The sequence below is a fragment of the Lagopus muta genome, chromosome 18 (genome assembly GCF_023343835.1).
Source record: "Lagopus muta isolate bLagMut1 chromosome 18, bLagMut1 primary, whole genome shotgun sequence".
NCBI classification, from domain to species: Eukaryota; Metazoa; Chordata; class Aves; order Galliformes; family Phasianidae; genus Lagopus; species Lagopus muta.
Genome location: NC_064450.1, coordinates 3507413 through 3529793, shown reverse-complemented (window position 1 = coordinate 3529793; position 22381 = coordinate 3507413). Strand labels below are relative to the sequence as shown.

The 22381-nt window shown below is 43.5% G+C and overlaps 2 protein-coding genes across 5 annotated transcripts in view; one reads left to right on the top strand and one right to left on the bottom strand.

Annotated features, from left to right (window-relative positions):
- Positions 1-14993, bottom strand: part of OGFOD3 (2-oxoglutarate and iron dependent oxygenase domain containing 3) — a 36366-nt gene extending 21373 nt beyond the window's left edge. For all 4 annotated transcript variants that reach the window (XR_007380493.1, XR_007380492.1, XM_048965257.1 and 1 more), the window contains exons 1-6: positions 14920-14993; positions 14602-14828; positions 8482-8557; positions 7673-7715; positions 2610-2674; positions 1195-1251 (exon numbers count right to left, since the gene is read on the bottom strand). Coding sequence is in view for 2 of the 4 variants with exons in the window: in XM_048965257.1 (XP_048821214.1) it covers positions 1195-1251; positions 2610-2674; positions 7673-7715; positions 8482-8557; positions 14602-14828; positions 14920-14978 (527 nt within the window). In the remaining 2 variants the exon portion in view is untranslated. The remainder of the gene's footprint in view (positions 1-1194; positions 1252-2609; positions 2675-7672; positions 7716-8481; positions 8558-14601; positions 14829-14919) is intronic.
- Positions 14960-22372, top strand: HEXD (hexosaminidase D). The gene is made up of 12 exons (XM_048965247.1): positions 14960-15134; positions 15223-15332; positions 15396-15483; positions 15561-15725; positions 16690-16873; positions 18045-18116; positions 18608-18803; positions 18973-19055; positions 19850-19928; positions 20004-20105; positions 20599-20688; positions 21255-22372. The coding sequence occupies exons 1-12, from the start codon at positions 14991-14993 to the stop codon at positions 21421-21423; spliced, it is 1482 nt and encodes a 493-aa protein (XP_048821204.1). The 5' UTR covers positions 14960-14990; the 3' UTR covers positions 21424-22372.
- The last annotated feature ends 9 nt before the right edge of the window (positions 22373-22381 follow it).

Below are 22381 nucleotides of genomic sequence, written 5' to 3'. Positions count from 1 at the left end.
TGCTGCTCAGGACACCTCCTGCCCATTAACTTCTGTTATTTTGACAGATTCTTCGATCTTCTACAGAACGGAAGGCAGCACAAATTACTTGCAAATTATTCCCCACTGTCTTGTGAGGCAGACACTTGATACCTTCTAAAATCAATTGTAATCAAAAAGCATAATGTGTTTGTGATGTGTTTGAGGGCAGAAGTACATGTCATCAACAGTGATAGCAATATCAAAAAACACTGGGTCAAATAATAAAATTTCAGTTGTCAATAATAACATATGCTGTCTAAATGGAACATATCAATTAACGTATTTGAATACTTAGTTCTCTTTCTGCCACTAGAGGGAGGTCAAATTCCTTCATATAGACAAGAAAACATGAGCAAAAAAAGCAGAAAATCATTAAAATTAGACTAAAAGATCAAGCCAGGCACATTTTAAATTATGAGAAAGCAACTAAAATGCTTAACTGAAGATTTATTGTGTCTAATCAATTAAAGAATGTTTGCTCCTAAGCTTTGGCAACACACTTTCACAGACACATGGAACTCATTAGGTTTTTCTCTTCATTAAGTGGATGAGCAGGTCTACAGGAAAGCTGAAAGCATCAGATGCCAAAGCTGTTACATTATAGTACATTTCATATCCTGGCTTCTTTAGGAGGAAAGCATGCTCTGCTTCCCAGGAAGTAATTTGAAGTCCTTCCACTTCCTGCTTCATCGTTTTTAATGCTTTCCTACACTTCACCTCCCAGTAAAAAAACCAACAGTCCTATTCTGACAGTCTTATAGGACTGTCTTTATCCAAGAGATGTCATGGTTGGTGATAACAGATGTCAAACAGGAGTTAGTGATAAAATAGATTACAGCTCAGATAATATGATCTGAGAACTCAGGCAAACAGCCCTATTTGCTTGCAGGTCTGGAACTGGGCTTCAGCCATCATGCCTTTATGCAGGAAGAGAAATGCAGTGCTGCCACCATCTGATTCCACTTACACCATCAATACCAGCCTGACATCGATGACACAACTAAACAACATCTGCTGTTTTGAACTTCAAACATCTTAGTTCTCAGTGATTCTGAGCTTTGAGTTCAATTCCATGTCTGAACCCATCACAAACGATAAGCATCCCCAGCTTACACTATACAAAAAAATACCAGGTTTTGTAGTTCATTCAGCAGTCATTGAATTTTTTCTTACCGATATAATGCAAAATCCTCTTCTGTGAAGATGTCTTGAATTTTGTCCCCAAAGAACCTGAAAAATCAAATAAAAATTTAAAATAGCTGGTACTGAATCAGACTGCCCAATAAACCAAGCTGTATTCTCTCCCCATTTGTGCTTTACTAATAGCCCACGTATAGAGACAATACTAAAATCCAACAAATGCTTGAGTGTGAAATTTCCAAAGCATTGCTCAAAGATCAAATGTTAAAAGATTAAAGGATCAAGATACAGCAACTGATAATGGAATTCCCAAGGCATGAAAAATGTCCCCTCCCACACGAAATAAGCACGTGGATTCAAGTTTTTTTTAAACACTATTCCAGTCTACTTGATTTCTCTCACTGCTGATCAACTATGGACTGTAAGCATGGAAGTGGGGAGAGAAAAAACACCATAAAAATTCCCCAAACTACCTGCAAGTACTCTCTACAAGTGTAGAGTCTTGCATCTGGGGAGGAATAATTGCATGCAGTGGTACAGGTTGGGGGATGAGCTGCTGGAGGGGAGCTCTGCAGAGAGGGACCTGGGTGTCCTGGTGGATGACAGGTTGGCCATGAGCCAGCAGTGTGCCCTTGTGGCCAAGAAGGCCAATGGCATCCTGGGGTGCATTAAAAAGAGCGTGGCCAGCAGGTCGAGGGAGGTGATCCTCCCCCTCTACTCTGCCCTGGTAAGACCTCATCTGGAGTACTGCGTCCAGTTCTGGTCTCCCCAGTACAAAAAAGACAGGGATCTCTTGGAAAGAGTCCAGCGGAGGGCCACGAAGATGGTGAAGGGCCTGGAGCATCTCTGCTATGAGGAAAGGCTGAGTGAACTGGGTCTGTTCAGCCTGGAGAAAAGAAGACTGAGAGGGGGACCTGATCCAGGTCTATAAATATCTAAGGTGTGGGGGGCAGAATGGCGAGGATGGACTCTTTTCAGTGGTGAGTGGAGACAGGACAAGGGGAAACGGCTGGAAACTGCAGCATAGGAAGTTCTGCACAAACGTGCGCAAGAACTTCTTTACAGTGAGGTGACGGAGCACTGGAACAGGCTGCCCAGGGAGGTGGTGGAGTCTCCTTCTCTGGAGATGTTCCAGACCTGCCTGGATGCCGACCTGTGCGACCTGCGGTAGGGAACCTGCTTTGGCAGGGGGTTGGACTCGATGATCTCTGGAGGTCCCTTCCAACCCCTACAATTCTGTGATTCTGCTGAAGAGTAGCTTTCAGTAAGTCCAGTTTAACAAAAGATAATGCTGGTTTTCCACCACAGCAGCTTTTCAACTAAGTGTGGAAAACTGTGGTAAATCTAAGCAATTCTACAGCTGGCAATGCTAAATCTTCCAGCCCAGTGGACTGAATACTGAAGGTGCAGGATTACAGGAGTGACAGCAAGTCAAAGTGTCACATTACCTGTACAGATTAACAAATTGCTTCCCTAGTGAAAGAGCTCCAGAGTGCAAGTCCAAAATTGATGCCTGAGAAAGGAAAAAAAAAAAAGAGTCTGAGAAGGTTTTATTATTTAACAAACTTTAATAATAATCTTGTTGGCTTTCACTTGCCATACCCTCCCAAGTCAAAGTATTAGTTTCTAGTTTCGCATCCAAAATATTAATGCTTATTTTACAACTGCAAGCCTCCTCCAGTTCGTTCTATAAATGACCATAAGATTAAGGCACCATATGGATAAAGCACAGAGATCCAAATCCAGCATACAGAATTGACAGAGCCTTCCTCCCCAGGGTGAGACACTGTGTTCCTGGACCAGTCTGAAAGACATTCCCTTTTCACATTTTCCAATATTTATTAAGTGCTCAAATAGCAACACTAATATTTAACCTGCCCAACATTTGTTATTAAGATTTCTTCACCATGTGTTGCTGTGTACTTCTTGTATTTAAAACAGAAAAGTTTGCTTTAAAAAACAATTACAATTCTAAGGTTTGCCAGAGCCACTCTGTTATTCCAATTTCTAAACTGCTGTAAACTGTAAGAAAAAACTAAAGAGTGAAAAGATCTCATATCTGGAAATAAATAAATCAATCCATTTCTCCATTTGACTCAAACCAAACGCTACTGTTGAGCTCCAGACCAATTTAAAAAGGTCAGTATTCACATTTGCTATGATAGAAAGCTAGTTCTATATTTTCCTAAACTGAATGAAGAACACTCTTGTACATCCCTTGCTGTCCAGAAAATACATGTTTTTTCCCCATAATTTAAACAGCAATTAAAAATATGCTCACTTAAAAGCAGCATTCCTTCCTTCACTGAAAACATCAAGCAGCAGCAGTGGATTAGCCTGACTGCCACCAACATTAATACGACATCTCTGAGGTACAATATCCTGGAAAAAGCATTCTCATCTTGGAACCTGGCATTTCTTGATGCACCACGTACCATCCACAGGTGAGCTGCCTGGAAAGAGTGATAACTCCCATCTTACCAGCAGGATTTCTGGGCATAGCTGGGACAGAAACCACTTTTTATTTTAACCAAATTAAAGACAGGCTGGTGAATGCATGGCAGCACAGTGACACAGAGCTGCAGTGGCAGCCAGCAGTACGGTTTCAAACACCCCCTACACCCCAAGTCTCAGCACACTTCTCTCTCTCCTCTGGATCACATCTGGGAGGACACCCACGCCAACCCAAACAAGAGAAAAATCACTGGAGGCTCAACTGCTTTCAGCCTCAGAGCAGAGATGGGAGCTCCACTAAAGTCTCTATTTAAAAAGAGGTAACAAACTTACTTCAGTACATCCACCCAAATTTATTCCCAAACTTTTAAGAATATATAAAGTAACAGGCTACTGAAACAGACATGAGTTTTTCAGACTTCTGCTTCTCACAGAAATTCTTTAAAGACTGCAGAGGACTGTTAGAAACTGTTAGAAACAAGTCACCTTTCTGCAAGAGCTGCTCTAGGATGAGCATTAGCTTTACTCAGGCTTCAGAAGTAACATATTTTCATTTCATTGGTTTCTGGTTCTGTACAATAATCTAAGTTACAGCTGGAACAAGCAAAACTGCTTCCTTGTAGCTTCAAAAATACGCTTGTAGCCATGCCAAGGTAGATTATAAGGAGAAGTAGCAGGACGTATCTGAAACATAAGTTTAATTTAAGAACAAATTGCTTTCCAAATACTTCCAGCACACGTTCCACACACTGCAGATGATCACAGCTATGTGGTAGAGACCAAAACAGTCAAGTGGATCAATACAAGAAGTACAGGTACATGCTCCCAACAAGTGGTGACATTCATAGCTGAGAAGGCAATAACCACAATGCAAAGTCAGACAAGACTGAAAACGATAAGAGAACATTCCTCAGGGTTGTTCCAAACAGGAGGAAAAAATAACTGAAAGACAGAGGCAAGGACTTGATTACGAACACAGAGCAATTTCTTTAATAGCTAACTGGAAAAGAAGCTGAAACATTTAATTTAGCCTCTGCCATTCCAGAGCATCCAATATTTTCAGTACCATTTTTAATACTCAGAAGAACACCACGTAGAGGATGGTGTCAACACCACTGCTCACAGTTCAGCTGGCTGACCAAGTTTCATTAGTCTGTACCTCAGATCAATGCTCCCAGGCAGAAAGCTCTGCAAAGTTCATCTAAAGATGGCAGGAGCAATGCAAACGTATCCACATGTACTCATGATTGACAGCTCACTAGATGATCCTGGAGGTCTTTCCCAAACTTAATGATTCTATGATATGATCTATTTATGAGATACGGTTTAACAGAAGTGCTAAAGAGAAGAAATTGAACTTCCTTTAAAAAAAAAAAGGAAAGTTCTTTTGGAACTTAAGTGTTGTTAGTATCACAATTTCCACCCCTCTCACTGCAAAAAAAATTCAAGAAGGCCATATCAATAGCCACCTTTTTCCAGCACATGGCAAAAAGGATCCATTTCCCTACCTCAAGGGCAAGGCTGCCAGGTACAAACTGACAGCTGTCTCAAAGTGCCTGCTGGTAGCTAGGCAAGAAAGAACAAAACTATGGGGTCTGACGTAGCAGATGTATGAGATAAGATAAATACCATGCAGAGGCTTTATCTCCTCCCCAGAAAAAAATCAGGACAGCATTTTAAAGACTCTAGAATTTGGTTAGAAGGACTGAAAGCAGGAATGATATTACCTGCAGAAATACCATACTGTGCATGGGTGTGTGTGCCCCCATCAGAAACCCTGGTTTGGCATCATAGCCACACGCTGTTTGCTTCTTTCAGTCATGAGAAGCACAGTTTTCCCTACAAGGAGGTTTAGCAAGCTACTAACGTCAGTTTGCAGCAGCATAGGAAATGGAGCACCTCAGCTGACTGCACCAGGGGTTTCTTTTCCCTGGCTTCAAAGTGCCAATAGCTTTGATAGTAAATGAGTCAAGTTTCATTTATGCTGGAGAGATGTTCTGAAGGCAGCACCTCCAAAGATTTGAGTGAGTCAAACTGGTAACGTAAGCAGGGATCGCATGCAAGAAAATATTGGGTAGAGAAAAAAGAAAGGCCATTAGCTTTATTAAGATGGAGAAAAAAAAGTTGAAAAACACCAGGAGAACTAGTAGAAATTACATTCTAGAAAGAGAAAGAACACAGTAGAAAAAAAGCTATTTTGCAGAGACCTACAAGGGAAAGCAGGACAGTGGTGCAGAAGGTGCCTCTGTTTAGATTCTGCTGGAAGTCAGACCAGAAAATTACACGTCCTCTTCTAGCTTCAGTGTGTGCATGCACATGAATGGGCATGTGGGCAAATACACTGATCTAGGAGCAGCTATAACAGAATATGGGACAGAAAGTTCAGCACAACAACTGGGGTATGGCTCCTGGGACACTTCAGTAATTCAGTGTCAGACAGAATCTTCTCAAAACAAAAGTATGGAGAAGGAAACAAGTTTCTGTGTGAACCTTCAGTCCCCCAAGGAAGCAGAAAGGACTGCAAACAGGGAGAGAATTGACAGAGTTACAAGTTTAGCCCTTTAAATTATTAACTTACAGCCACACAAACAAATCTACTTCTGTGAACTCAAAATACAAATATGACAAGCAAAGATGCTATTTAAAATAGGAGTAAATCAGAATGAAAATAGTCTGCCCCACAGCAGGAATTTGAAGCTTGGAAATATGGAGATAAAGCTGACTAAAGAAAGAATTAAAAAGAATCAAAGAGAAGAAGAATTATTGAAAGAATTTCTAAGGAAAAATTTAGTCTTAGAACAATGAACATAATTGGATGGACTTTGAAGTCGCAGACATGTAAAGCAAAGCAGCAGATCTCAGTCAGAGACTTGCAGCTCATAAGGCAGAGTAAGGTGGCCAGATGGAATGAGAGCTGAAGCATTTTGTATGCTACGTAGACCAGAGGTTTGAAAAGAGGACAACAAGCTTCAGTGAAGAAAGAAGTTTTATCTACACATCATCAGCACAAAACAGTCATTATTTAATGAGATCTGGGAGCCAAGATCGCAATATCAGGAGCAGATTCACATCAGGAATCCAAGAAAGAAAGAAATGCAGAATGGAAAAAAAAACCAACAAAAAAAGCAAAGGCTAAGAAAATTTAGGTGAAGGACTACATTCAAAGGGCTGTCCTGAACATTATCCTCCAGAAATGCTTTTCAGCTCATCTCTTTAGCATCTTTCAGTGCCTACCCACAGTTCTGGGTGAGGTTTCAAAGCAACTCCTTTTGCAAAAGCTCCTTTTGCACCTTTCCCTAAGGAGTCACAGCGTGCAACAGCTTTCTCACATTCACACACTGCAAGGAACCTGAGAGGATCACAGCCTACAGTTCTGAGACCAACAAAATTTTATTACCAAAGAGCCATTTTCCCCCATTTCTCCTCCCCTTTAAAAGCTCCCAAAATGTTTTTTGCAGATCTTCTTAAGCAGTCCCAAGGACAATTTTAAAAAGTCTTTTTTTTTTTGTTTTTCCCTTCCATCACAACTTTTCTCCTTTTCTTCCAACAAATGTCCCAATTCAGCAGAGGCCCAAAGAAGTGCTTATGTTTACAAATACTCAAGAAACAATATCTGTTCATACACAAAAACAAACTGAGAACAGAGGGGAAAAACGCAGAGAAAAAGGTGAGGTTTTTTCCATATTTAAAGAACATAATTCAGAGTTCTGCTGAAGACATTACATGGAGTTTACACAAAAATCAGCCTGTATGTGATAGCTGTGAACCACTGTGATTTGGTTTCTCAAAAAGGACAGAAATCAAACTTGTGTATTCTGCTTAGCAGCTGGTTCCAGCTGCAGAAGACGAAACCAGACCAAGAGAGGCACTAGAAATATTAACTTAATAGGAAATGTGTCAGCTGTACTGGAGAAGTCGATTATAGTGCTAGCAAAAGCATTAATAGGATAGAAAATAAATTCCCAGACAACTTCCCCAAATCTGTTATCTTCTCTTTTTAATCTTAAAGCTCTCCTTGGAAGTAAGAGAATGTAAAAATTAAGAGGACGCTGCTCACCCCTCCATCTGATCCTCCCAAGGACAGTCCCCTCTCTGCTATTCTGCAGGCAAAACAACAACCTCAGATGAGAACTGAAGGCTTGATTACCTTGTCCTTTAATGTCATTATATAAAACACACAGCTTTCCAGTAAGAGTTATTTACTGCATCAAATACAACCCAGTTAAGTAAAAAAGAAAAGCTACCTTTTATTTGAAACCCTGAATTATGCACTTAGTCATGAAAATAAAGTATCTACATGTTGCAGAACATTTCTGGACAGGAATAGCTCTTGCACACAAGACCATAAGCACCTTCACTAAAAAAAAACCCACAACCCTGGCTTTCAGATTCAGTCTGGCCAAAATTAAACAAAACAAGCAAATAGAAAAACCACCACGGATTTTCTAATTACAGACTTTGACAGTCCCATGCTATTTGATTAAAATCGATCACTGCGCTCATAGAGAACTACAGGGTCAGGACCAGGTCGTAGCCACCCAGAAAGCAACTCGTCTGAAAGGAGATTTATGTGTGGTTTTATTGTTTGGTTTTATTTCTGAAGGTAAACTGGAACAACAGAACAAAATTGTTCAACATTTATTTAGTGCAGAGAATTCTGTTCTCTTTTCCCTACAACCCATATGCCCACACAGCTATGCAGACTCTGTATCAAAAAGCCCCCACTACAAAGTAGCTTTTAATAAGATACACACAAGTTTAATGCATTAATCAGTTTAAGTCACCCCCCTTCAGCTTGCAAGCTTTCTGTTACACCTGAACTGGGGCTGTCAGTATGGCAGACAGAAATTTAAAAAGGAGAATTACCTACGGATTCTTTCTGCTTCCTCCCTGGTGATCACAGCATCACTCACACCTCTTCCACACCTCCTGGGAGTGCACCCTGAAACACAAAAGGAAATACCATCTTCCCAAAAAGCTCCCAACCAAATCCCCATGATGTCTTCCTACTCCCCTTTCAGATCCACAAGAGTCAAAAGTTACATCAGGAGCCACAGAATATTTTTATCAAAATCCCAGTGTAGGATTAAAACAGACTTACTGATGCTGCAGAGCATATCTAGCACTTGGAGCCAAAGAAGATGCCCCTTGGTTAGTCAGGCTGTGCTGGAGACATCTGTACATACGCACATGTGAAAAGACAGATGGGAAGAAGGGCAAAATGTCTGCATCTAAGTGCAGCAGTACAAGTGTTCTTAATTATATAACTGGTCTCAGGAAGATGATCTTCAGTGATTTCCCCTTACCTGCTCTGTTCTAGCCTTCAGACAGGCAGGGCAAGAGCCAGGGAGTTCAGAAGAGCCACATGGATCCCTTCATCTCAGGCTAACAGTTCAAAATCGGGCAGCATTTCTAGCAACTGAAACCACTTAATAGCAAACACCTACAGAGTCCTTCTTCACAGTGTAAGCAAGCATTCAGATAATGGACAGGGATACACACCACTCTCAAAAGGGAGAGTCAAGAGGGCAAATCACATTCTGAATGTCTCTACAAACAGACCTCAAAGGACAATTTTTTATAATGGATCTTGCATTAAAAGGTGTCATAGCCAAAAGCATTAGGACCTACAATAAAAGAAATCACTTAAAATTCATTACAGAACGACCTGGCATTTAATATTACAAGCTCACGGAAAAGGATCAGCAGTGAGAGGAGTGAAGAATATATGAAATTTCTTTTAAAACTACAAGTCTGATGCACAACAGCCTTTGGGCAAGAACAAGAAATAAAATCAGTTCCGAGTCAATACAGACCTTGGGATGCTGCATTAGACATTTTCCTGGGGAAACTCCATTTACAGATGTAAAGTTATGGAAGAATGTGAATGAAGCCATTTTCTGACATTTGCCAACACACTTTTCTGTTGCTGAGCTCCTCTTCAGAGATTATTTGTTCCTCAGAACAAAGGAGAGGGTACAAAGCACTGCTGCAAGAGGAAAAGAATTGCATTCATCCGTGCAAGGCAAAAGTGTCAGTCTGCTCTGATCAAAAGCATCTGATGATAACAATGAGCACAGTGACAAAAAGAAATCTTGCCACAGTACAAGTGCTCTGCAGGGCTGCACACTGGCGTACTGGACGTGCCTTGGCTGCTTCAACACTGCAAAACCCTGCAACTACAGCAGCACCTTGAGAAGAAAGAGAAGCCACGAGGAGATGTGGGTGCAAAACCTGAGGCTGACAACACGTACCAACTGCACACTTGAAAAAGTCACCTACTGGATGTGTATTTAAACTGGAGGCACCGAGGGCATTCCCAGCAAACACCTGAGAACCCAACTATTCTGAAAAGCAATTTTTCCTTCTAAACCACTGGGGTAAAAATGTAACCCACTTGGTTTCCTACCTTGATTTGCCTGCTGCAACCCAAACAATTCTGCCTGTTTTCTGACTACCAGCAACAACTCACTGAGATCAGCTCAAGAGTCAAATTCCAGGAGGCACATGCTGAATTATTTGAAGATGATCTATGAAAGCAGCAGGTAAAAATGTTAAGAGGTTACAATGTGAACCACCAGTACTGCAAGGCCAGCACAGAACCCAACATTATAACAAAAATGAACCAGAACCCCAAGCTCACTTTTCTCCTTTTGACACTGTGAACAGCAGCAGAATCAAAACACACCATTCTTCAGAAACAGAAGTGGGGAGGGAAAAAAAAAACAAAACACTTAAAAATGCAAAAATTCAATCAGCAACCTGAAGGTGCTCTACGAATTTGAAAACAGCACTTTGCAACACAGCCCCAGAAGCATAGAATTCAACTGACAAGGGCTTTCCAGGTGGAAAAGTTGTGCTAAGTTATGAATTAGAGGGGGGGAGGAAGAGAGGGTGAATTCTGTGTTTGAGGAGAACTGTAATTATCCCCTCCCTCTGCAGTCAGAAAAGCAGGGCCATGTTCTCATGGAAATCCTGAGCTTTTTCAGTCTCTCAATCCCAGGCACTGACCGTTTGCCAATTAAACACTGCAAGCACTGGAAATGCTGTGTTCCTTTGTAGCATATAACCTAGCAGTCACGAATGGGAAAAAGTAGCAGCCAGTAAACAATGCCAACTATTTCTCATCCCTCCTAAAGCCCATAAAGCTCCATCGTATGCGTAGGTTAAAAATTGGCTCTTCACTTTTGAACGCCAGCCTGAAAAGCATCTCAGAAGCTGAATGATGAGACATCTGTGCCTCCAAGCTAGCAAACACTCATCGTAAGAGCAGGACAAATGGCTGAGGGAGAAACGGCTTCAATTCAACACTCACAGATGTACAGAAACAGCCAAAAAAGGAACGAATTTAGGCTGCCAGAACTGAAAACACTTATGAGACATTTCATTAAGAACCACAAGATTCATTCACCAAAGACATGCAGAATTATTACCACCAACCACAAATCACACCCCACATATTGCACACCTTATCTAACACTCTATGGGTATAAAGACATCAACAAATTCATAAGGCACAAGTTTGGAAAGCTGCAGTACACTTCTTATTATTATTCTGCTACAAAACAGGATTAAAAAAGACTGAGATAACAGACTGACACAAAAATGAGATTCTAAGACACTCAGGAGAAAGCTGAGCATAGAAAACCAATAAGGTTGTCTTGACAGATAGAGACAAAAGAGCAGAATGACCTGCCTTGTGCCACTGAAAAGGACTCTTTAATGCACGAGTGGCAAAGAAAACTCTTAGAGATAAGGGAAAGCATGTGTTCAAGGAGAGATGTGGCAAAAAGGAAATTCAAAGGAGAAATTCAATGCTCCACAGCAACTCATCTAAACAGAACCTTCCTTGCATGACTCCTCAGAAAGGACACTAGAAAGACTCGCTTTTTCAGAAGAGATTTGTGCTCTAAAATTCTGGCTGCAAACAACAGCGCAGGACTTACCCTTCTGGAAAGGCTGGTACTGGAGTCAGGATTTAGCAAAGCTAGCTTTAGACAGGATGAGGGTTAAGTTGTGTAGCAATTGGATGTATCAATACAATGGGAAAGGTGTGACAACAGAGACGTGATGACAGCAGGACTGACATGACAGAGAGGTGCTATAAAGGAAGGGAAGAAGATTGCTCACCTGTATCAGAAGATTCTGGGTTTGCAGGGGAAAGCTTCACTAAGGAGGGATCTCCAAAAAGAGAACCTTCCCAGCTAGGGGTCAGCCCTCAAATGAGGTCTAAGAGAGGTGCAGCCAGGCTGCTCCCCTTCCAACTGCACGTGTTAATTGCCTTCACCTCTGCTCCCAGGGCTGACTGGGTCTTTTCCACCAGTGCTCAATCAGTGGTTCAGGCTGTGGCTCAGCAGTTCCCATGCATATTGCTAAGCTAGGAAAACTAGCAAAGATAATGCTAGAAGCAGGAGGTATTCTGAAAGAAACAGCTGAAGCTTTTCCAACCTGAGAAGATAAACAAAAACAGAGTCTAGCATGAAATCAGACAGGTTCCAGAAGCAAGGTATGAATACTGGATGCAAAGTGTGAAAGGACTAGAACCACCTGTGTTGATGAAAACAATTTTGGCATTAAGAAATGTGTCATCTTTGTCTAAGAAACCACTGCACGTGGGAGCACTAAAGCAGTAAGAGCATATTGCCAAAATCTGCACTCATGAGAATATAGGCTAGCATTACAGAGTACCCAATAGCTTCCACAAAGCTGTGCCTAGCAAAAACAAATCACTTATCTAATAAGCTACTCAGCTTTGAATGCAGGAGTTGTATTTTTCCAATCAGAGTAAAGGAGAAATGTACACAACACTGAAAAGCCAGAAATACTCCCTAATCAGCACACAGAAAATAGAAAGTAACAGGACCCAGGGTCTAGGTGCCTATATTCCAGCTTTGCCTATTCTTGAAAGAGGTTCATTGCCAAGACAGGGATGACTCTTGAGAGAAGAGAGATGGGCAAGATGATATTGTCATGATAATACCAGAAATCTCAGTGTTGGACCCACTGTTAAAACTGCTTTCCATATCCACTGACCTCACCTCTGGGAAAGGATCTCAGAGCCTCAGCAGTGGCAGAAGCTTTGAGCCCTGACAGTGTATGCCAGCACACACAGGACTATGCACAGATTCATCAGACACGCTGAAAGCCACAGCAACTTTAAGTAGTTAACCATATCTCAAGAGAGCAGAAATAGCGAAGATCTGGCTGCAAGGATCAGACTCTGCTCACAGCATGCCCCATCTTCTGCAAACATCATCAACTTAGTACTTGTAGCACATTTTATAGCTGTATGAAGCAAGTTTTCTGCTGAGCAGTACTATGGAAATAAGGCTCTGTGACACCAACCACTGTTATCTATCGAAGCAAAACCAGATGCTCTGTTGGACTGGATTGAGGGGGAGCAGGTGCATAAGTAAGAAGCTCATCTGAACTGTGGACAGACCAAAGGGTAATAGCAGCATGCCTCCTGCTACAGCACCAGCAGCTGTGGATGCAACGCCAGAGTAAAGACGGAATAAAAGCTCTTCAGTGATAAAAAGCTGTTTCCAACAAAGCGATTAAAGCTGAGGAGCCGAATGCAGTTCGGCAGAGAGCAGCAGTCTGTGCGGCGCAGCTCCCAGTAACGCGTGCAGCAGGAGCGCTGCGGACGGCTCACGGGCGCCCTCTGGCGGGCATTGAGCGAATGCAAATACACTGAATACAAACCCATCCAAGGCGACTCCCGCTCGTGCCTCCAGCACGTTCCTGGGTTTGATGCCGACCACATCAGCCATTTAATACGCGGTCAAGAGAGGGCACGCTTGCTCCTCCCACACTGCAAGAACACAGAACGCATCCGCTCATTCCTCAGCTGAGATATCCTTAAAGTTCCTTCTCCACGCTGTTGGGGCTGCCAAGACCACAAGTCTTCAGCTCAGAACGTTCCTCTAACAAACCAGAAATTGGGAAAATACTGTTTTGGTGAGCTTTCTTGTTTGTTTTTTGATAAACCAAAGCCCTGGTAGCAGAATGCATACTGATTCAACCCCAGCTCAGAGTTGAAGAACCAACTTGCAGCAACACTGGCTGCATAGATTTCTCTGGCCTTGAAACAGTAGAGAACAGCCAGCAGCCATTCTTCCTTACTGCAGGAAGTTAAAACTGAACACATGTATTCTCATGCTCAGAATCAAAAAGTCCTCCTACTGAGGACGCTCTCTTGTGAGGAAGTTCCTGAGGTGCTTTATTTGGCTTCAAGAACATCTACTGTGATTAATTCTCCAAAGCCCTACCACATGAACACTGGGAAGGCCTTTTTTGACCGCAGGCTGTGCATCACCTTCTGTCTTGTTACGTTTTTTGCCCAACACACCACCAGGACCAGGCAGTTATCCCCTCCATCTCCTATCCTTGGGGCAGTACAACCAAGCTGCAAGCTGATGGCCGCTTCCCACCAAACCAGTGCTGGAAGAGCTGCTCTGCTCCAAGCAGCTCACTGCAGCTCCCAGTAAGCTGCAGTAAGCTTAGTAAGCTTTTGTCAGCCACATAACAAACCAGATAAGGGAATGGATTTGTCTAACAGCTGAAGGGGAACCAGATTTGGATAACAGCTTTCAAGAAGAGGGTGGCTGTAGCATCAAGGAATACAGTTTAGCAGGTATGGTGGGGCAGGTCGATGTTTGTACCGGATGCTCTTAGAGCTCATTTCCAACCTAAATGATTCTGTGATTCAAAAAAATCAGGAAATAAAGTTTCTTTTTTTCCTCAGCACAGCACAGTTCACCACTCACACTCAACACACAGCCAGGCTGAAACAAGAGCTGAGCTGCTTTTTCACAGGAGGAGCGCTTTGAAGAAGAGACAACTCCCGAGAAGAAGCTTCTTCCTGCTCGGGAGTAGCATAAAGTTTACTCCGCTCCCCCTGAGCCTCAGCAAAGCGTTATGTGAGGAGCACGGGGAGCGGCCCCAGCGCTCCGCCTCCCTGCAGGAGCGGGGATCCCCAAATACCTTCAAACCTCTGGTAGCCGTCGTAGTCCCCGGAGCACGGCACCTCCACGAACTTGTCGAGCAGCGTCTCCCCTCGCCCGGCCAACACCTCGGCGACGCCGTCCTCAGTGCTCCAGGAGCTCCACGCCAGGAAGGCGCCGGCGGCCGCGACGAGAGCGGCGGAGACGAAGCACGCGGCCCACAGCCGCCCGCCGCGCGCATCCCGCGGACTCGCGTTCCTCCGTGCGCTGCGGGGAGCGGCACGGACGTTACCGCACGGACGTTACCGCACGGCCGCCATTCGCTCCCTCGCCGCCCCTCCTCCCGCCCGCCCCGTACCTGCCCTGCCGCCGCCGCTCCCCGCCGCCCGTCCGCCGCCGCGCCGCCACGGCCGCCATCGCCGCGGAGCGATGCGCTCGACGCGCCGCGCTCGGACTGCCGGGGCGGAGCGAGGGGAGGAGCGAGAGCGGCCGGTGCCGTCGAACGAGATGCGGAGGCGCCTGGTGCACCTGGACCTGAAGGGCGCTCCGCCCCGCGCCGCGTACCTGGCCGAGGTGAGGGGAGAGGGGAGGGGGCGGCGCTCGGCCCGGCCCGCACCCCCCGCTCGCCCGCCCGCCCGCCACCGCCCCCCCTGCCCCTCAGGTGCTGCCGCTGCTCCGCGCGATGGGCGCCACCGGGCTGCTGCTAGAGTACGAGGACGCGTTTCCCTACGCGCCGCCGCTGGAGGCGCTGAGCGCGCCGCACGCCTACAGGTAACGGCGGGGAGGGGCGGCGGGCTCGGCGCTCGGCGCGGCTCTCAGCGCGTCCTTCCGCAGCCGCACGGAGCTGAGGCAGCTGCTGGGCCGCGCCGCGGAGCTGGGGCTGGAAGTGGTGCCGCTGGTGCAAAGCTTCGGGCACATGGAGGTGAGCGGCCCCCGACCCGCCCCCCCGCTGGGGCTGCGCACGGGTCCGTCCCATCGCCGGTCCCCGTCCCGCCGCAGTTCGCGCTGAAGCACAAGGAATTCGCGCATCTCCGTGAGGTGAAGCTGTTCCCCAACGCCCTCAACCCGCACAAGGAGGAGTCGCGGGCGCTGGTCAGAGCCATGATCGACCGCGTCATGGAGCTGCACCGGGACCTGAGGTGGTTCCACATCGGCTGCGATGAGGTGAGGCGCGGGCCGGGTGCTGCCGTGACAGCGGAGCATATCCATCTTAATGAGCCCAAATACGCAGCTTACGTAGGACTGACTGTGCTGGGCCAACCTTTGGACGTGCTCCCACGTCACTTATGGATTTGTGTAGAAATGATCTCCTTCCACGAGAGGAATCTCACTTCATTCAATTCTGGACCATATGGTTGCTAGTTTTCTTTAACTAAGACTGGCGAGAGCAGCTCACAAGACAAACCTTCCAAAGACAAATACAGTATGCCTTAATGTATAACCAGTGAATGTACAGATGTTATAATTCCAAAATATACCAGAGAGTTTGGCTAAGCAGTAAGCAGTTTTATTATACTGAAAGAGAATAGATAGAACGCTTACCCATATCCTGGGCTCACCATGAAACTCCAAAGGAGGGGATCTCCAGAAAAGATTCTTCCCCCCCTGGTAGTCAGCTCTTAAATGGGTCTAGGTGCCTTCACTTGTGCTCCCATGGCTGATTCCTTGCTCGCCTCAGGTGGTCAAGCAGAGGTTCAGGCTGTGATTCAACATTTCCCATGCACTTAATTATTCCTGAGATATTTTAATTCTTCTAGAAAACTTCACAGAATCACCACTGTTGGAAAAGACCTTCAAGATCATCCAGTCCAACCATCCACCTATCACCAATAGTTCTCACTAAACCGTGTCCCTCAACACAAAATCCAAACGTTCCTTGAACACCTCCAGGGTCGGTGACTCCACCACCTCCCTGGGCAGCCCTTCTGTGATGCATTTAGTCAGAGCCAGATCCTGCAGGTTGATACTCACAATGTCTTCAGCACCAAAAAGCACTTTGAAATACTTCTGCTCAGTGTGTTACGTTTGTGCCGTAGTTTGTGAATACTGTATGATTGCGTGATGCTGTATCAAATTTGTTCCCCCTATTCCTATACAAGAAGTCAGAATTATTTGCTTGATGTTTCAGGTCTACTACCTTGGTGAAGGAGAGGAGTCCAAGGAATGGCTGCAACAACAAGGGAACACGCCAGAGAAGCTGTGCTTATTCCATATAAAAGCAGTTGCAAGTTATGTGGTCTCGTCTTATCCCACTGTGACTCCCATCGTGTGGGATGACATGCTGAGAGGGATCAGCGAGGAAACACTGGCAGGTGTGTCACCTGGGATGGGGTGAGTCGTTTGGTAGCCCTCAAGAGTTCACGCATTCAGTTGAAACAGATCTGCTATCAGCTGAAATACAATACAGAATGATCCGAGAATAGTTGAGATGTGGTCCATTAGAGTAAGAAGTGGAGACACTTAGTCCATGGCAATGCTTCAGACTTTCTTTTTGACATTGGGCAAGTCTTACAATGTACGCAGTTCAGTTTTCTATCTGGTAATAGTCATTTTGCACAGTGGTCACCATAAATTCTACTGTCTTTACCCGTTTCAAAGAAAAACTGTAGTCTTTTCCTAAATTTCTACATTTCTCACCACCTTCTAACGTTAGTTGTTACTTTGTACAGTATCTGGTTCCCATAATGCAGATTCAAGAGAAGCTCTGTGTCCTTGATGTTAAAGTTGACACAGTTAGTGAGGAACTCCAATACTGTATTGTCACAAGCCTCCTATGTTGAAAAATATGTAACTACTACTAAAATTAGAATGGTTCTAATGGAGTTTCACATTCTTCCATTTTACGTGTGTGCTCTAAACAGATTTAGACAGTATCATGAAGAGCCATACAGCTCCTCCAGCTCTGATTGACCTACTCATAGCTTTCGTGGTGGGGAATCATCCCCAAAAAACTAGAACTCCTGCAATTCCCACAAAAGCAGCACAGCATCTAGCTACGTGCAGTCTACCACCACAGCCAATAATGGACTAAGAGTAAAATGGGATGCAGTTAAAGTACTCAATTTATGCATGGTTTACCGCATCTTGTTGAGGGGTGAGAATTTCTCACGTTTAAAACTACTCAGGGAGCTGATTATAAAGGGAAGCTAACCTTGCATTTTCATTATGGGCTTCTTGAAAAGCTAAGTTCTGTGCAGATAATCCCTAACTTAATGGGTGATTATTTCCTTTGAATTTAGCTGACATCTTGCATGTACCATTTGCAACTCCACCAGTTCAAGCAGCCAGGTAAACTAATAGATTCATACCCCTGACATGTTCAAAGTCCTGACAAGGCTGAAAATGCACGTGGGCATGAAGAATTCAGTGACAGGCCATAGTTTGTTCTATAGGTGCAGTAATGCATGACTGACATGTACTTCTTTCTCACCTGTAACTGTCCTTTTTCTATTACTTAAAAAAAAAAACCTCTGCTCCTTTCAGAATCTGGGGTCCCACAGCTGGTGCAGCCTATGATCTGGGACTATGCTGCAGACCTGGATGTGGAGAGCAAAGGTTTGTACTTCTCTAAGCTGCTTGGAAGAGCTCTGATACCTGATTATTTATTATCATTTCAAGCTTTCTTTAAAACTTTCCAATGTGTGCCATTTTGGGAAAAACAACAAAAGTCTGATCAGTGCTAATCCTTGAAGGGGGGAAAAAAGAAAGTGATGCACAATTGGAGAAGGTGGAGTGCAGCCCTTATTATGTGAAAATTCTTCTGAACTACTCCTTCAAGGCAGCAAACATCCTACAATGAAAGAACAGCAGCTAATTTTTTAGACAAGTGGAGATTTACCCTCCTCTTATTAAATTGTATGATGCATTTAATACGCTTGTATTACCAGCAGAATCGCCCCAGCTGCTTCCATGCCAGTAGACCTCATGGCTCTCCCTCTAACACAAACGTTCAGAGCCCAGAATTCTTGTTAACTGGAACATTGCAGACATGGCTGAAAACTGGAGGAATATGTGTCCTATAGGTATTCTTTTGTGTCTTATTTCAGTGCTTCTTATAGAGAAGTATCGTAGATGTGGCTTCTCCAAGGTGTGGTTTGCTAGCGCTTTTAAGGGCGCTACAGGAGTGAATCAGTCTCTAACACTTATTGGACACCACTTAAAAAACCACCTTCAGTGGCTGAAAGTAGCAAGCAGCATCCCTGCTGATGTGCTCCAAGGTATCGCACTGACTGGCTGGCAGAGGTAAGGCACGTCTTTTAACATGAAGCAGACTTCCACCCAAGCCTTCCTCAGATGCACAAGGAACTTGGAGATTTAGAAAGGAAGTTGGCAACGCTGGAATCTTTCCTATCAGTTACTGCTCAGCTTCACCCAACTCGAATGTCTAATTAGTGAATGTTTTCTTTTTTAGGTATGATCACTTCTCTGTTTTGTGTGAGCTTTTCCCCGTGGCAATTCCATCACTGGCTGTATGTCTGCAGGCACTAGAGAATGGTACAATGGCAACTTTATTCTCTCTGAGCTAAAGCCTAACACAGCAGTGAAATGACCTTGCCCTAAGGTTAGCACAGGCTTACTACATTTTGAGGTGGTTTCACTATTTGATCATGATCCAAATTACAAACAATAGATCTCACATCTCACCTGCAGCAGCAGAGAAGCCTCTTGGCCTATGCATTTAAAAAGAGCCATAGTATTCCAATCATGTTGTATTATAAAATATTATATATACAGTATATTATATATACTGTATACAAAAATCACCACAAAACTCATCATGTACTGGAAAAAAATTAAGAATTGCTTTCTTGGTAATTAATTTCAAACTTTGCTGGTACATAAGTGAGACTAATGACATTTAAATATTGTTTACATACAGAAATTAATGCATTTTCTTAAAATGCACCTAGGAAGTAAAGTGCCTTGTAAAAACTTCCTGTTGTTTCTGGCTTCTTCAGAGGCAGCTGCCAATCAAATTTTTACTTTTGTCTGTCTGCATTTCTTTTCAAAACATTAAAATACAACCTGCTTATGCTTAACTAAGACACTAAAAGTATTAAGTACTCTGAATGGAAAGCTCATAACTAAAAAGGGCTTTTTGTGGCACAAGAAGCCTTGTGAAAGATGTACTCCCTCCACCCCCTTTTTTCCTTGTTCTTTTTCTATTTTAACTTATATTCATCCAAAGAGATCTGGTAAGCCAAGGCTGAGTGCTTGAGAAAAACCCTCTTTTTGAGCACTTTTGTTAGGAAGGCTCCTCTGTCTCATTTCTTATGTTTTCTGCCCAGGTGGCTATTCTGAAAAGGTTAAAGAAAATGTGGAAAAGCTCCTGGGAATGTCCAATCTGGAATTAGATACTTTCATGAGGTAAAATTCCAGCTGCTGGACTCAGACATTTCACAGTGCACAGTAAGTGCAGAAACTAACGATCTCTTTGGACAGCACAAGTACGGGGACCTTTCCTGGCAGCAATATTCTTACCCTTGTGACACAAGTTAGCTTCTACCTCAAGTCATCAGTGGATGAACTTCTTGACAGGAACAGGTACTAAGGTTTGCATTGATTTTTCTGTCCACAGGAGCGTGGGGGCTGTAGCACCTAGAAATGGGCCATGTACGCAGGGAACACCAACAAACCGCTTGAACATTAAGCACTACATTTCAGGCATTTCACCCTGCATACCGACACCTCAGCAGAACTTAATGTCTGAATTCAGCTGAATTCCTAGACTGCATGTGCTGTCTTACTTCAGTAAACTGATTATTTGTTAAATTAGAACTTAAAGTGAATATTTTTAATTGTTTGGTTACCAAAAAGTGAACTTGAAATGAAACTTAAATTACAGCACATGTCCAGTTGTTATTGTCTGCCACAAAGTCTTCTACAAGCCAGTTCCAAAGATATATAGCCTTAAATTTGCTTACTCCTTAGTCATTCTCTCCATTTGTGAGATAAAGCTAAAGCTCAATCACTTCCCTCTGTTTACAGATACACTCCTGCTGTTTCAAAGACTGTTCATACTAACATATATTTTCAGGTATGTCACAGGCTGGTTCAGTCCCTACCACAGAAAAAGGAAGATTATTCATCCTATAATAATGCATCACTTTCAACCAGATGCAATAAGGTAACACCACCTATTTTACAGAGGAACAAGTCTGTCATTTTTCAGGCTGGCAAATTCCTACAGCTTTGAGTTCTCACCTCTTTATATAGTTTACTCTCAGTTAAAATCAATCATTGCAATGCGTTCATAGAATAGATTTAAATAGAAGAGCAGGCTTACTTTTATCTGTCAGCTGTTGAACAAATTTAGTGAATACAAGTACAGATTCTTTGGAAGGCCCTCCCTTATATATGGAGTTACTCCTCCATCTCAGAAGTTGTGAGTCTCCATGTGGGAACATAGCAGGGACCAGGATCCAGGCAGAGCTTGGGATAAAACCAGGCCCCTTTCCCCTGGCAGCATGTGTGCTTTCCAAAAAAGAGTTGCTAAGATTAACAGTACTTAATGTACCATGTTTTGCCATTTGTGCTAAGGTCTTTTTTACAGATGCTGCTTCTGCATCCTCATCCTAAGGACTGTATCCTCTTTGTAGCCCCTGTAAAAGCCCTAGTAAGCTTGTCCCCTCTTGAGGCAGAAATCACCTGCAAACTTGATCATTTTCTTCTTTCTTCCTTGATTTTGGTCAGTCTTCTGTCCAAGTGGAATGCTGTGGTGCAAGACCTCCAGGCAGCCATGGAGCAAGTCTTCCACAAGTGTACTGTAGAGGAGTGGATGGAGGAGAACGTCCACCCCAGCCTAGAAAAGCTGCAGCAAGTGGTGGATGATTTAGATAAAGCAATAAAAGCACAAAATTAGTCATGTTTTAATTTGTCTTTTTCAATGCCAGTGGACATGTGCAAGTAGTCATATGGCTAGAGTTTGTCATCTTAAGAGTTGAAGCCACAACTGTGATTTAACAAGTGACCTGAGGGAGAAAGGAATTTATCAAGGTAATAGGCTTTGAGTCTGTATTAATTGTCCTCTAACACTGCTGAGCCCTGTGTCACCTGCCCTGTAAGATTTACTCTCCTTACATAATGGAAATCAGGAGTCAGAATTCAGCTGTATTCTCAAGACAGAAAACTTTCCCCACCCCCCCCCCCTCAAATTCAGTACATCTGACAGCAGTTTTGTCCAAATTTCAAGCATGACCAAAGTCTACTGAATGCAAGGGAAAAATGCTCTTACCTTCTGTTTTCATCTTGAACATTCAGAATCTTCAGAAACTTATAGGAAGATATTTTAGGACTTTACTGGAACATGAAGATAGTCAATACAAGGAAAACAATTCTAAAGTCACGTAGTTAAGAATACTGTATCACGAATCTTCAGAGTATCCTTTACCTGTCTGCTTCATTTACTGCTTTCTTGCAAGTCTTACCTCGGAAGCACAGGTACTGATATGTTCTTGAACCGACTGTTAAGACATGAGCATATCTCTGGATGCAGAGCACACAAGAGGAGGTAGCGTAACACAACTTACTAAAATGAGAAGTCTACAAAAGTGGTCTACAATTTTTTTTTTTTGTAAAAATAATGCACAGCTGCTATGTATGCCTTAATTGCAGAAGTCACATCCCTTACTCTAAGATTATTTACTCTAATAAATACTTTGATATTCCAAGTGTTTGTTGAAACTTTGTTTTGTGTACAGCGTGTTGGTTTGGTTTAAGAGGGGAAAACATGCACCAGTGGAAAGTTGGTGCTATTAACTGATATGGAAAAATGTTAAGAAAAGAAAGCATGATCAGGATCAGTGATTATATACCAGTGA

Bases quoted from the DNA above. Each gene is read 5' to 3' on its own strand.
- HEXD (XM_048965247.1), top strand. From the start codon at position 14,991: ATGCGCTCGACGCGCCGCGCTCGGACTGCCGGGGCGGAGCGAGGGGAG. The intron at 15,135-15,222 runs GTGAGGGGAGAG...CCTGCCCCTCAG, and splicing joins GCGCCGCGTACCTGGCCGAG to GTGCTGCCGCTGCTCCGCGC. The intron at 19,056-19,849 runs GTACAATGGCAA...TTTTCTGCCCAG, and splicing joins TCTGCAGGCACTAGAGAATG to GTGGCTATTCTGAAAAGGTT.